Source organism: Arvicanthis niloticus, chromosome 24 (assembly GCF_011762505.2).
Source record: "Arvicanthis niloticus isolate mArvNil1 chromosome 24, mArvNil1.pat.X, whole genome shotgun sequence".
NCBI classification, from domain to species: Eukaryota; Metazoa; Chordata; class Mammalia; order Rodentia; family Muridae; genus Arvicanthis; species Arvicanthis niloticus.
In genome coordinates this window covers 25,808,064-25,824,148 of record NC_133432.1, presented here as the reverse complement: position 1 = coordinate 25,824,148, position 16,085 = coordinate 25,808,064, and the positions used below count along the sequence as shown (strand labels likewise).

At 46.3% G+C, this 16,085-nt stretch overlaps 1 protein-coding gene across 1 annotated transcript; it reads left to right on the top strand.

The window, feature by feature from the left end:
- Positions 1-266: 266 nt before the first annotated feature.
- On the top strand, positions 267-3,533 carry Ccl26 (C-C motif chemokine ligand 26). Its single transcript, XM_076923896.1, is given in 3 exon segments — positions 267-339; positions 499-613; positions 3,437-3,533. Coding segments are annotated over 3 exon segments (285 nt in total).
- The last annotated feature ends 12,552 nt before the right edge of the window (positions 3,534-16,085 follow it).

Below are 16,085 nucleotides of genomic sequence, written 5' to 3'. Positions count from 1 at the left end.
AGCCAGGTGATGGTGGCACACACCTTTAATCCCAGCACTTGGGAAGCTCATCATGTCCTCCTCTGCCCTCTACACATTCATGTTCTCATGCATGTACCCACAGGGTCATGTACATGTACAACACACACACACACACACACACACAAAGTTACTTTGTTTTGAACCGTAAGTTTCTCTGGAATGTTCTTCAGGTACCGCACAGACTCAGAGAAGACAATCCAGGAAGAATCGAGGAGCCATTTGTAAAGGGCCCAGGTCAATGGACCATGAAGACCTTCTCTTTGGGTCCCATTGGTCTCCTGACTGTCTTCCTCAGTGTCTAGCTTGGTGTTGCTGATACTCCTCCCCCTCCCCTGAAGCTCTTCCCCTTCCTCAAAGCTCCTCCCCTCCCCTGAAACTCCTCCCCTTCCTCAGAGCTCCTCCCCTCCCCTGAAGCTCCTCCTCGTCCTCAAAGCTCCTCCCCCTCCCCGAAGCTCCTCCTCCTCTGCCTGTCTTTAGGTGGGAGCGATGTCCCTATGCTCTGCTGCCCCTATTTCAGCCACTACATGATCCCGTGGCACTGGCTATACAGCTACAAGTTCACCAAAAGTAGCTGCACCAATGAGGGCATGATGTGAGTGTTTCTGGGTCCTGCCACATCAGCCACATCATTAAGCAAGGGAGAAAGTTTATTTTGGGTAATACTCCATCACTGAGGGAAGTCAGATCTCAAGGCAAGAGTAGAGGAAGAGAGCATGAAAGGATGCTGTTTGCAAAGGATGCTGCTTACTGGGCTTGCTCCTGTGGCTTACGGTCTCTGCTAGCTTTCTTATGTAGTTCAGGCCTAGGGTTGATGCCGCCTATTGTTGGCTGGGCCCTCCCATATCAGTCATCAATAAAGACAAGTCTTCACAGACATGGCCACAGGCCAATCTTCCTGAGGCAATTTTTTGAGTTTTCTTTTTTTAGATGACCCCAGTCTAGGTCTATGTTGACAGTTAAGATAAAGACACAGTCCATCATTGCTGGAGGAAGTCAAGGTATCAAGATATTGAAGCAGCTAGTCATATTATATTCACAGTCAAGACCACAGAACAATGAATTGAGTCGTTGCAATACAGCTCAGCTTGCTTTCTCCACTCTTAGATAGTTCAGAGCCCCCTGCCTAAGGAATGATGCTGCCCATAGTGGGCAAGTCTTTCCACTTCAATTAATATACTCAAAATAGCCCCAACAGACTGAATCTAGATAATCTTTTATCAAGACTTACTTCCCATATTATTTTAGATTTTTAAGTTTACAATTAAAAGTAACCACCACACTAGGTTAGAGCCCAGCCTCTACACAAATACATATGCCTTTGAGATAGAGTCTAACTTTCACACCATATAGCAGGCCCTGCTCTAAGAGCTGGGTATAAAAATCAAGAGCACAGCCAAGTAGTGGTGGCATAGGCCTTTAATCTCAGCACTTTGGAGGCAGATGCAGGCAAATCTCTGAGTTCAAGGCCAGTCAACTAACCTAGTTCCATGACAGTCATTGGTACAATGAGAAACCCTGTCTTGATAAACCTAATAATAATTAATAATTATAATAATAACAATAATGATGATAATAATATCAAGAGCTGAATATGTTGGTACAAATTTGTAATCCCTGTAGTCAGCAGGCTGAGGTGGAGAATCATGAATTTGAGGCTTGACATGGCTACACGGTAAGACCTTGTTTTTAAAAAAGAGGAGCGTGGTGAAATTGTGAGTTTGGTGAGATGGCTCAGTAGATGAAAGTACCTTGTCCAAGCCTACTCACTTGAGTTTGATCTCCTGGTTCCACACGATGGAGAGAGAAAGCTGAGTCCCTGCAAACTTTCCTCAGACCTCCATCTATGCACTATAGTAAGTCTGTTTCTCTCCCCCTACAATAAATAAATAATACACAATCTGAATGTATAAAAAGAGAACTATGTGACATATTACTGTGAGGTTCTTTCTGTCCTTTAAAATTCATTAGGCAGAGCCGTTGTGTAATTCAGTGGTAAAGCATTTATTAAGCAATATGAAGCCCTGGGTTATACTCTCAGCATACACACATGTAAAAGATTAAAGTGGCTTGGGCAACAGTTCTCTAATCTATAAATATACTGAAGCCTATTAACCAAGTACTCACATTTAAAATTTATTTTTCTATTTGCCTAATTAGAGATTGAACCTAGAGCTTTCTACATGTTAGGCAAATGTATTACCACTGAGCCACACCCCAGCCCCTCACTGGGGGATTCTAGGCAGGGGCTCTACCACTGAGCCACGCCCCCAGCCCCTCACTGGGGGATTCTAGGCAGGGGCTCCACCACTGAGCCACACCCCAGCCCCTCACTGGGGGATTCTAGGCAGGGGCTCCACCACTGAGCCACGCCCCCAGCCCCTCACTGGGGGATTCAAGGCAGGTGCTCTACCACTGAGCCACGCCCCCAGCCCCTCATTGGGGGATTCTAGGCAGGGGCTCCACCACTGAGCCACACCTCAGCCCCTCACTGGGGGATTCTAGGCAGGGGCTCCACCACTGAGCCACGCCCCCAGCCCCTCACTGGGGGATTCAAGGCAGGTGCTCTACCACTGAGCCACGCCCCCAGCCCCTCACTGGGGGATTCTAGGCAGGTGCTCTACCACTGAGCCACGCCCCCAGCCCCTCACTGGGGGATTCTAGGCAGGGGCTCCACCACTGAGCCACACCCCAGCCCCTCACTGGGGGATTCTAGGCAGGGGCTCCACCACTGAGCCACACCCCAGCCCCTCACTGGGGGATTCTAGGCAGGTGCTCCACCACTGAGCCACGCCCCCAGCCCCTCACTGGGGGATTCAAGGCTCTACTGCTGAGCTATATCATCATTATCCCTAATCATGTCAAATGCGTGCTTCATAGAGTGGGTGAATTATGTCTCAATAAAGCTCTTATATTGAAACAAAAGCATCACAATACAGATTACTGCCTGGCAACTAGACCTTCCGAGACATGATTCCTGGGGAATGTGGGCTTGAGGGTGTGTGGATTCTGGGGGAGATGGAAAGGAGAAGCAGGCTTAGCAGGAGATGAGACAGGACTGGGGTGTGGCTGTTGTGTTGGACAGGGGACAACCCTAGTCAGAAGTCTACCCACCCTCCTCTTTTTTTTTTTTTGTTTGTTTGGTTTTTTTTGTTTTTTTGTTTTTTTTTTTTTTTTTTTTTTTGTGTTTTTTTTTTGTTTTTTTTTTGTTTTTCGAGACAGGGTTTCTCTGTGTAGCCTTGGCTGTCCTGGAACTCACTCTGTAGACCAGGCTGGCCTCGAACTCAGAAATCTGCCTGCCTCTGCCTCCCAAGTGCTGGGATTAAAGGCGTGCACAACCACCTCCCGGCCACCCTCCTCTTTCATAAGGTTCATAAGCCATAAATGTCAAAATTCACTTTGTATCTCTTTTCTATGGATTCGCTACAAAAACAGGTAAGCAATTCTGTGTCCAGCCAGAGGCCAAGTGGGTGCAGAGACACATCTCTTTGTTGAACACCAGGAAGCATTCATGACCCTGCTGAATTTTCAGCTCAAGGACCGTTAAATGCTGCTCTCGGCTCCTTTGCTCTCATGGAACCTGATGAATTCCTTTAGAGAGTTCACAGCCCTACTGGAAGGAGAGCATGGTTGTTCTTTGCAGATTATTAAATAAAGATTTGATTTCACTAGGTCTAGCAAGAAGGCTCAGTGGGCAATGGCACTTGCCACCAAGATGATCTCTGGGAGTCACATGGTATAACCGGACTTTTTGGCTACTGTATTGGGCTCTTATATCTACCACCTTCTCCACCCCAATCCCTTCCAACTCCCCAACAACAGGTAGGTGAGAAGGAAGGTTAGATTTCCGGGAAAGGGAGCACAGGCCTCTTTAGACTACTTCCTGATGATTTGGGGTGATGAATACCTGAGGGAGGAGGAGATCCAACCTTCATTGTCAGGATATCTCTAACCAGCACTCTAGCAAACCAAATAGCAAACAGCAAAAGCTGCAGGAGGAGCCAGCAGAGGCAGGGAGGCAGGGAGGAGGCAGGGAGGAGGCAGGGAGGCAGGGAGGAGGCAGGGAGGAGGCAGGGAGGAGGCAGGGAGGAGGCAGGGAGGAGGCAGGGAGGAGGCAGGGAGGAGGCAGGGAGGAGGCAGGGAGGAGGCAGGGAGGCAGGGAGGCAGGGAGGCAGGGAGGCAGGGAGGCAGGGAGGCAGGGAGGCAGGGAGGCAGAAGCAGAGAGGCAGAGGGAGGGGCACAGCTTCTCAGGACTCTGGCATTTATATACCCTCTCAAGAGTCCCCAGTATTTCAGACGTAAATTATCTTCAGCTGGCAGAATCACACCCCTGAGAGGGCAGGAGACAAACCATAGTCAGCTGCTGTGGACAATCTGAAGCAGACCCATTTCCCACACCTAGGATTAAGACAAAAACATATTCACATAACATAACTGGGTTTTTTAAAGAAACCAAAATTCTCACTACAACATAGTGGAAAGGTATCTGGCTCCTGAAAGTTGCCCTCTGACCTCCATGTGTGCCCCCGGGAGACAGAGACAGGCAGATCTCTTTGAGTTCGAGAACTACAAAATAAGACCCTGTTTCAAAATAATAATAATAATAATAATAATAATAATAATAATAATAAATGATAATGAGTTACAGACTGAAATAAGGAGATACATTTTTGTCCTCCAGATATGCACATCGAGGTACAAATACCCTCACACATACATGCATAAAACATACACACAGGATCTCTCAATCAAATCCAGAGTTTATCAATATGGCTTGCTCTGGGGCTCCCCTATATACACCTCCTGTGCCTGGAATTCTAGGCAGGCCACCCTGTCCACACGGAATTATGTGAGCACAACAATAGCAAAAGGCAAAACAAGACAAACAAAAAACCCCAGCAAAACACATTAATGTTTAAAAAACATTAAAGTGCGAACATTTTAATGGCATCAGTCCCTTGAACCCATGAGCATGAGACATCTTTCCGTTCGTGTTTTCAGTTTCCTTTCCTAGCAATGAATCTTGGCTAGTCTCACTAGGCCTTAAGGGAGTGCTGACTGGCCAAGGATTGAGGTATTTGAGTTTCTCTGGAAACAGATATTGAGGTAAGAATTTGCATACATTTTGGAATTGATCCAGAAGAGACAGAAGAGAAAAAGAAAAAAATGTAAACAGTCAAGCTACGGGAGGTGGAGGCAGAAGGGTTGGGAGTTCAAGGTTACACCACCAATTTAAGGCCAGTCTGGGCCATCCTAGACCCAGTGTCAAACACCAAACCCAAACCAAACCAAAGAAATGTGTCTGAGGATATGGCTATACTGGTAGATTGCTTGGCCAGCATGCCAGGAGCCCTCTTCTATCCTCAAAATTGAATACCGTGGACATGGTGACCGGTGTACCTAGGGAAGTAGAGGCAGGAGGATCAAGAGTTCAAAGCCATGGGGGCTGGAGAGATGGCTTAGCGATTAAGAGTACTTGCTTTTGGAGAGGCCCTCTCAGCATCCACGTAGTGGCTCACAATCATCTGTAACTCCAGTTCTAGGGCATCTGATCTCTGCAGGCACCATGCATGTGGATGGCAAACATACCTAGATCACACAAGCAAAACAACCATATCAATAAATAAACTTAAATAGAAAAATGTTCAAAGTCATCCTCAGCTGCATCAGCATCTTTATTTACCAATGAGAAATAATTTGGGGGCAAGGTCACATAGTGTCACTTGGGTCTACATGTGGACTCCAAGTCTTGGGGACCTGCACTTAGCATTACAATACACAGTAAGACCAAACCTCAACACTGAATAACTGAAAACCAAATAAGAGGGCCCAGAGATGTGGCTCATCAATTCCAAGCACGCACTGCTCCTCAAGAGGACCTGAGCTCAGGTTCCAGCACCCACGTCAGGAGCCTTACAGCTACCCGTAACTTCAGCTTTTACAAACGCCCTCTTCTGGCCTCTGCAGACCCATGCACTCATATGCACTCACACACATAAATGAAAATGAATCTTTTTTAAAAAAAAAATTCACAGACCACAGAGAAAACTTATACTGACTAGAAACTTCCTCTCTGTTGGGCTTTCATAGCACTGGAATGTTCTGTGTAGCCTACTGGGGAGGAAAAGTTATCTCAGCTTACCATGCTGTGAATCTCCTGAACAACAGTAATGCTGCCCCAGCAAGGTAAGATACGCCACGGGTGCAATCGTGGCATACATGTTGTGGAGGCAACCAATCACTGCTTAGACTTAAAGCCTTCCTCACTGTAAGAAACACATGCCTGGCACTGCTGACCTGGTTGAGTTCTCTGGCCCCAGAGGTAAATTTATCATTCTGCTAAAGGGACGTAATCTCAAACTGCCTTCTAAATCTGTCTCTCATACTAGAAAATTTTCTTTGTGCAATGGAGGGTGGTTAATGCCGAAACAACTGGTCAAAGTACAGAGAACAAGTGTCAGACTGATCAGTCATAAACGGGGCCTCTGTATCATACCTCCCCCCCGCCCCTTTCCAAAGGTCAGGGTCCATTGTGGAAGAGGCAGAAAGATTGTAAGAGTCAGAGCCAAGGAGGAGCATCTCCTATCCAGGCACTTAGGAACTCATCACAGCAGCTGTGGTAGCCCGCCCAAGATCATTTAATGGGGAGCATAAAATGGGGAGAGGTACAGAAGCCCCTACCCAGAACTGAGGAAAAACAGACAGTTGGTGGTTTATTTGGATCATAGTCAGTGAGTGTTAAGTCTTATAGAAACCTGGGTCAAGTCTCACTGGGTACCTGGTGCTCCTTCCAGGTGCTTCTCACCCCACTATTCTGAACTTCTCCCTCCCAGGCACTGGCCTTTCCTTCCCTTCTCTCACATTCTCTTTCCTACATAAAGTCAGCTAAATAGTCTCTTGGCCTCTTGGTTCCTGTTTGGTTCTGTTCCTAAATCTCTCTCGGTCTGCTTGCTCCCCAGTCCCCCAATTTTTTGCTCCCAATCTCTTCTCTCTCTCTCTCTCTCTCTCTCTCTCTCTCTCTCTCTCTCTCTCTCTCTCTCTGTCTCTCCTCTCTCCTCTCTCCTCTCTCCTCTCTCCTCTCTCCTCTCTCCTCTCTCCTCTCACCACCCTTGACTCTTCCAGATGCCTCTGACTGGTTTCCCCCTCACATCTACAATGAAATGTTCTCAAACACACCTTGGAGCAGTGCATATCATATATGCAAATGCCATTCAAAACTCCTCTTGCTGGGATACTTATCAACCCACGTTATAGGATGAATCTGAAATCTGTGATCAGCAGCCTCAGACCCACAGTGATGGAGTATTGCCCAGAACTGCAAGTTAAAACAAACCCTTCCTTTTTTACTCGGCTTTTGCAGCTATTTTGTTAAAGCCGGGAGAAAAGTAAGACGTTTCTCAACCAAATGACTGAAGTTGGGGAATGAGGTACCCAACTGGACAGATGGACCCAGGCTTCAATAGACACAACAAGCCCAGAATAGCAGAGAGAGAGAGAGAGAGTTAGTTGGGGTTTTAAGAGCCAAGAATTGGTGCTGGGCATAGTGACATACGCTTGAAATCCCCGCACTTGGGTGGTAGAGGCAGGAGGATCAGAAGTTCAAGGTCATCCTCAGCTACGTAGTGATTTTGAGACCAGTCTGGCTATCTGAGACCCCTCCCCACCCCAAACCCAAATATGGGCTGAATCTGGCTAGTTTCCTAGAGAAACTGATCAATCTTCCTTTCTGCCCTCCCTCCCCTCCCCCCGGCTCCTTTTGGTAATGGCTCTGTCTCCTCCATTAGGAACCCATTAGTTTAGCTGAGGTGGGGATGAGGAGACCATTAAGGCTCCCCCGAGTGTAGCCAGGCGTCTAACCAGTGCATTAGAGCAGAGACAGGGCTGGCTGGGAGGCCTTTTGGGCTGGCTCAGCAGCTGCGTTCCCAGGATGAGGTGTGTTGCTGCCTCATCTATTTCAACCAGTAAAGCCCTGCAAACCCAGGGGGCTTGATTGAAAGTCTCTAATCTGCACAGCCCTGATTCTACTCTTGGTGTGCCATGAAACAATTGTTCCATCCATGGATATGTAGCTTCCTGTGTCTTTGGTTTTGTTTTGTTTTGTTTTGTTTTAAACAACGTTTGACTCTGTAGCCCTGACTAACTTAGAAATTCACCATAGAGACGAGGCTGGACTTGCTAAATCCTCCCGCCTCTATCTCCCCAGTCCTGAGATTATAGCTGTGTGCCACTGCACCTAGTTGTTCACGTGGTCCTGGGAGTGAAACCTTTCATACATGCTAGGCAATCATTGTACCACCTGAGCTAATGTCCCAGCCCTGGGTTGGTTTTTTGGAGGGGGCAGTATTTTGGGTTTTGTGTGTGTGTGTGTGTGTGTGTGTGTGTGTGTGCGCGCATGCGCGCGCGCGCTTGTATGTGCCAGTGTGCATGTGCATGCACACTGGCACATACAAGCACCTGTGCACACACACGTACATGCATACACATACACGCACACACATACACACGCACATGCATGCACACGTACACACACATATGCATGCAAACACACGCACACACGTACACGCACACACATACATGCACACACATGCACACACATATGTATACACACGTGTGCACGCATACACACGCGTACATGCACACACGTGTACACACGCAGACACACATACACACACACACATACACACATGCATGCAAACACAAGCACGCCCTTGAAGGATGTTGAGTGTCCTACTCCACTGTTACCATGTTTGACACAGGGGATCGGTCTCTCATTGAACTTGAAGCCAGATCGGCGGGCCGCAAACCCTAGCCACCTTCTTGTCTCTGTCTTCCATAATGCTGAAATTACAGGGGGTAACTTCACACATATAAAAAAAAGCTGAGGCAGCAGTGCATGTCTGTAGTCATTACCCAAAAGGAGGTAGAGACAGGAGGGTCCTTAGGACTTTCTGTCAAGACAGTCTAGCCAAATCGGCATGCTCTGTGTTGAGTGGAAACCCTCTCTCAAACAAAAATAAGGTGGAAGAGACAGAGAAAGATGTCCAAGTTTGACCTTTTTGTTTCTACACACACGCACTCTAACCTATTGGCTACTGATGAATTCTGGGGGCAGGGCATTAAGTGAGATGGAAGACCCACCCCGAGTGAGTGGCACTATCCCATGCCCTGGGATCCCAGGAGTGAATAAAAGGGAGAAAGGGACCAGAGGTGGTGGTGCACACCTTGAATCCCAGCACCCATGAGGCACAGGCAGGCAGATCTCCATAACAAGTTCCAGGCCAGCCAGGGAACACATTGAGAGCCTGTCTCCAAATGGGGGAGAGGGCTAGGTATGGTGTCTCACATCTGAAATCCCAGCACTTGGGAAGTAGATTGAGAAGGACAGGAGTTCAAGATCATCCTTGGCTAGCCAGTTTGAGGTTGGCTGAGAGGGGATATTTTGTGTGTTGTGTGGATGCATCTCTTGTCAATTAAAAAGCCTATGACCTATGGCTTAGGCAGGAAGTAGAAGGTGGGACATCTGGGGAGAGAAAGGATTCTGATAGAGAGCCAGGCAGGAGATGTGACACATTTTCCAGGAGATGGACACACAGTACCTGAGCACAGGTAATCAGCCATGTGGCAGGACGTAGATTAAAATAAATGGGATAATTTAAGTTATGATCTAATAAGAGAAAAACCTATCTATATGGCCACGGTATTTGTAACTATATTTTAAGTCTGAGTCTTATTTCTGGGGGCATGGGGCTGGAAGGAAGGACCAGGCCTAACTTAACAGCGATTAAGAACCCAAGCTTCCAGCCTCATAGTGCCCAGGTGAGAGTCGAGGATAAGTCAGGCTAGCTGGAAAAGAGGCCTGGTCTATTTTTACAGACAAACAAAAGCCAACCAAAGCCAGAGCTTCCTAGAACAGCCAAGGCTAACAGGGATGTTTCCTGTCAATGGGCAGGAACTGGTAGAGAGATAGCAGGGCAGGTGGCTTTTGATTGGTTTTTGTTTGGTTTTGGTTTTGGTTTTTTGGTTTTTGTTTTTTGTTTTTCGAGACAGGGTTTCTCTGTATTGCCTTGGCTGTCCTGGAACTCACTCTGTAGACCAGGCTGGCCTGGAACTCAGAAATCCGCCTGCCTCTGCCTCCCAAGTGCTGGGATTAAAGGCGTGGGCCACCACCGCCCGCCCGGCGCAGGTGGCTTTTGAAAGAAGCCCCTACTGAATTTAAGAACAAAACACAGAAGATGGGGCTTCTCTTGGGGACAGAGCACAGCAGGGCTTGCCGGGAGGAACCAGCTCCAGGTTACACACAGGGCTGATGATAAAACCCACGGAGACTTCCTGAGACCACAGTGGTGGGATCAGCCCCTGTAGGTTCTCCCAAGTGTGGCAAGGCAGGTTGGCCCTGGCCTGTCCTATGGGAATTAATACTCTGCGCTCTTGGCGAGAGGACAGGCAGCCCAAGATTGGCTGTTGCAGCCAGAATCGGGTAGAAGGTCCAAACATGTCTGCCTGTAAACAAAGGATAGAGGGGAATAGCCAGGTGCAGCACAGAGTGTGAGCTAAAGCACAGTAGACACAGGAGACGGAGACAGGGTGATCTCTGTGAATTCTAGACCAGCCTGGTCCATACAATAAAGTCAGAGTGGGGTCCTCTGCTGATAGCTACGGCTGCTGGCAAAGAATAGTCTAAAATTAAAAATGACACATTTTTCCCTTAAAGATGCTATATAGGTTTTTGCTTAATAATACATAGAGACATCCTTGGTAATTTACAAATAAATACATATCAACTTAAAATGACGTAGACTGGGAACTTCCTACCTGAAATGAGGTAGGGTGTCAGTGCTATTCTGAACAACTAGTCTCTTTAACCATGGGCTCCCACAGGAGAACTGGTTACAGCTCACCCTAGCCCGTCACTCATAAACCCAGGGCAAAACCTCTAAGCAGATGCTGTGTTACTTGGGAGTACGCTTGTACATTAAATGGAAGGGAATTTAAATGAAGTTGAATTCAGAGACGGATCTTAAATTGGGAGGAAAAGGGCCCATAGACACTAGATGAATAAATTCATGCTTTTGACTCCAATACTTGGGAGACAAAGGCAGGCACAGAGGGATTCCTTGTGAGTTCAAGGCCAGCCTAATCTACTGAGCAGCTCCAAGTCAGGCCCGGCTACACAGAGAAACCGCAGCTCAGTAAATAATAATAATTGTTTTAAATGATCAAAATGAAGGTGGTTATATATTCAGTGGTTATGGTAGTATTGAACATCTTCTTTGAGAGAGGTCAAAAGGGAGCAGACCTAGGTTAAAAGGGGGCTAAACTGGATCAGTCTAGACTTGTAATGACTTCAAACTGAGGGACCAAACGTTTGCTATGCTGGGTGAGAGGCTCTAGGTTTGTGTTAACAGGAAAGAAGAAAAGGCTTCGGACTCCTTCCAAAGTAACAAGGATCAGGTTCGACAGAGGAAGACCTTTGAAGATCTTGACTGCAGAAAAAAAAAAGGAGAAAATCAAAAATGTCAAATGCCCCACTAATGTATAATGCTTAATCCTCTATTGGAACAGCTCTGAAACAGACTGGGTCGTATAAACGTCTCCAGACAGAACGTCAGCTTACGTGGCCAATAAATCTTGGCTACAGAATTCTCAGGGCTTGTGTTATTACATGCCATCTTTTCAGATGAATGGAGATTTATACTGCAGTTTGATTACATGATCAAACTAACTTCTAAAGAGAGACACTCGTCTCTTATTTGCTGGAAGAGCAGAAAATCTTCCTTAATTGATCTGCGCACCCTGCACATTCCATACAAATGTCTTTATAGAACTATGTATTGCTCGTAATGTTTGTATATTGCAGAGTGAAGTGCCAAGGAAACGGCCCTGGCAAGATCGACCCGTGAAGATGCTGAGACCTGCTGTTCCAGCTCCCTGCTTGATCCTGCCTCAACTGCACCAAAGCAGTTTCTTCTAAAGATTTGCTTCCCGAACAGCTTTAGGAAGGGCTGCTGCTCCCAGAAGACCTTGCTTCATCCAGCCTTTCAGACTGTTCCAGTCAGGACTTCAGTTAAGGCCTGCACTTTCTCAGCACATACAGAGACTGGACAACAAAGGATTTCATCTGGCTTACTTAAGGCTAACCATTTTCCTAATGATCTTGCCCCTCCCAAAAGTAATTCTTCACCCCAATTCAGCAGGAAGCAATTACAAGAAAGCTATCATCCCAGTCGCTTAAGTTGGGGTGGACGGTTTTGCTCATTTTGTGAGTTAAAGATATGTTGTTATTTTAGGGGATGATTTGCAAATAATTATGGTCTGGAACAGGACCATAATTAGGAAGAAAGGAAATAAGGAGTCAGCTTAGACTTAGGAGTCAGCTAAGTAATCTCCTAGACTCGGGGATTTAGACCTTTCTTTCCTTTCCTCTTCTCTATCCCTTATTTCTAAGTAAGAGAAAGGGGGTTGAAGAGAAAGGGGGGATATAGAAATATTATAGGAAATTAGACAAGTAAGGGTAGATTATTGAATCTACTCTTAAACAAACAAACAAAAACTCATTTAATAGCCATAATCTTACATTGGTAAGGACGCTTATATTTTGATGCAAAATTGAGGTTATATTTTGCTACATTGGTACAGATTTTTTTGTATATTGATATAAATATAAGGTTATTTTTGATATTATATATATATATATATATATATATTCAATGTTTGTTTGAAGTATTGCATTTATATAATTCTTAAAGAGAAGAGCCTAGCTATATGATCAAGGTATTTGTAAATATATTTTGAATCTGAGTCTTATTTCTTGGAGCATGGGGCTGGGAGGAAGAACTTCAACAGCCAGCCTAGGCTACACGAGCTCCTACCTCAAAATACACAAATAAGTAAGAAGAGAAAGTGAGTTAAGCACCAGCATGTATTTCTGTTTCCTGACTTCAAGCTTAATGTAGCCTTCTGCCTCCTGCTCTCCCCTGTGACAGATTCCTTCAAACTGTGAGTTAAAATAAAATTTTTCTTCCTGTGATGGCTACTCTTGGGTGTCAACTTGCATACATCTGGAAATAACTGAGAACCCAAATCACTGGGCACACTTATGAAGACCCACCCAAAGCTGGGTCACACCTTCTCAAGGCAGCCTGTGTAAAGGACAAGGAAGAAAGAAACTTCTGTTCTTTGCTTGCTTGCCTTCCTCCAGATTCACTGCCATTAAAACCTACTGCTTGGGGATTCCAGCATATACTGAAGCTAAGATGACCATCCTGTGGACTGAGTGAGTACTGGATTCTTGGACTGTCCACTGGGAGACAGCCACTGTTGGGCTAGCTGGACCACAGTCTGAAAGCCATTGTAATAAATCCCATTGTGTGTGTGTGTGTATGTATATATACGTGTGTGTGTGTGTGTGTGTGTGTGGTGTGTGTATGTATATATATATATGTGTGTGTGTGTGTGTGTATGTATATATATATGTGTGTGTGTGTGTGTGTGTGTGTGTGTGTGTGTAATATGTGTATTTTAATGCTAAATTCTGTATCCCAAGGTCTAATTGCCTCAAATCAAGGCGATTCTCATATATACCAGCTTTTGTTGTATAAACTTTGCCCCCTGAGCTATTTGTGATTGGTTAATAAAGGTGCCTACAGGCTGGCGAGATGGCTCAGCAGTTAAGAGCACTGACTGCTCTTCCAGAGGTCCTGAGTTCAAGTCCCAGCAACCGCATGGTGGCTCACAACCATCTTTAATGGGGGTCCTATGCACTCCGATGCACTCTTCTGGTGTGTCTGAAGACAGTTATGGTGTACTCATATAAATAAATAAAATAAATAAATCTTTAAAAATAAAGTAAAGATGCCTAGAGCCTGTAGCTGGGCAGAAGAGGTAGGCGGGGCTTTCGTTCCTGGGCTTGGGATCTGAGGAAGAGATCAAGATGGAGGAGAGAGGAAGAAGAAAGCACATAGAGTGGGTGGATTGAGAGCTCATGGCCACGAGGGCTGGCCACTTGGAGTGGCAGCAGCCCGGGGGGAACGTGGCAAGTCACATCTCCAGGTTATTGACAGGGAAGTAGACAAAACAGCATAGAGTGTTGATATCTACCCAGCTCTGGTGCTTAAAGCTTATCATAAATATAAAGGTTTTGTGTCTTTTCTTTGGGAACTAAACAATTCAAGGTGGGGTAGAAACCCCCACATATTATTTCCCACAACACACTTCCTTAAGTTGCTTTGTCAGTTACAGCAAGAGAAAAAGTTACAAATACAGGAAGTAATCCAAGGTAGATGAGGTCGTAAGTCGGGGCTCCCCATCGTGGTATTGGTGGCTTCCTAAGAAGAGAAAAGAGGTTCGAGCTAGCACGCCCACTGTGCTTCTCAGTGTGCTGCCATGGGCCGTGTTGTAACAGATCAAGGAGACCCTCTTCAGGGCCAGCACTTTAAAGCAGACTTCCCAGCCTCTAGACTTAAAAAAAATAAATTTTGCTTTATCTATTTCACAGCCTCTGGTATTCTGCTATGACTAGAAAATACACTAAGATAGGTCTGTGATAACATCATGTCCTCCAATCTACTAGGTGACCGAGGTGGTCATGGGCTAAATACTCATTTCACAGATGAGAAAGTTGAGGGTCCTGGATGTTATATACACAGACATGATTCTAGCACTGCACCCCAGGTTAGCCCATTCCAAAGTCTATGCTACCCTGACTTGTACAGCCTCACTCCTCTGAGGAACACATGGTCAGCTGTCCAGTGCACTTAGCTCTGGGAAAGTTTCAGACTTGACATCTTCCATGTCTGTACCAAAGCTCCTTTAAGAAAAGACAAAACCAGCCGGGCAGTGGTGGCGCACGCCTTTAATCCCAGCACTTGGGAGGCAGAGGCAGGCGGATTTCTGAGTTCAAGGCCAGCCTGGTCTACAGAGTGAGTTCCAGGACAGCCAGAAATACACAGAGAGACCCTGTCTTGAAAAACAACAACAACAAAACAAAAAACAAAAAGAAACAAAGAAAGAAAAGACAAAACCAATCAAGCATGGTGATGCATATCTATGAAGCTGAGGCAGGAGGATTGTGAGTTCAAAAGTAGCTTGGGCTACCAAGTGCCCTGTAAGGGTGGAAAAAACAAAGCCAGCACATCTTTCTAAATCACTGGCCATGGTGACACCAGAAGTGGCTGTTCACTGCCACCTACTGGCCATGTTTTAGAACTGTTAAGAATTTGTGTGGTGTGGTTACTTTTGCCTGCAACCCCAGTCAGTATAGGTTGAGGCAAGGGGATCCTGAGGTTGAGGCCAGTGTGGACTAGGCACCAGGCTAACCTGGGGTACATAGAGAGACCTTGCCAAGAACTATGGAAAGAAGGAAGGAGGGCAGAGGAGACGGAAGGGAGGGAAATGTAAAACATTTGTTTGAGATATGGTCTTACTGTACTGCCTAGTCTGACCTGGAACTTTTGATCCTCTTGACTCCACTTTCTGGCCATCAGAATATAGGCACATGCCATCATGCCTAACTAATACTCTACCTCAGGGACCAGTGCAATAATAGTACTAGCTTCTTATGCAACAACCACTCAGACAACACGATCTACCACTGAGCCATGCAGCCCCTCCCTGAGGGGTTTTAGGCAGGGGCTCTACCACTGAGCCACGCCCCCAGCCCCTCACTGGGGGATTCCAGGCAGGGGCTCTACCACTGAGCCACGCCACCAGCCCCTCACTGGGGGATTCTAGGCAGGGGCTCTACCACTGAGCCACACCCCCATGCCTTATTTTATGTTTTATACTGAGAGAGTCTAAGTTGCCCAGGATAGCGTTGAACTTATTCTGTAGCCCAGCTTCTTAACTATACCACCTCCTGCCTCATCTGTATGAGTTCCTGGTGTAGTATATCTGGACCATAGGGACAATTTCCTGGATTCTCTCTTCTCTCTTCTCTCTTCTCTCTTCTCTCTTCTCTCTTCTCTCTTCTCTCTTCTCTCCTCTCTTCTCTCTCTCTCTCTCCCCCTCCCTCCCTCCCTCCCTCCCTCCTTCCCTCTCTTCCTTCCTTCCTTTCTTCCTAATTGCACTAC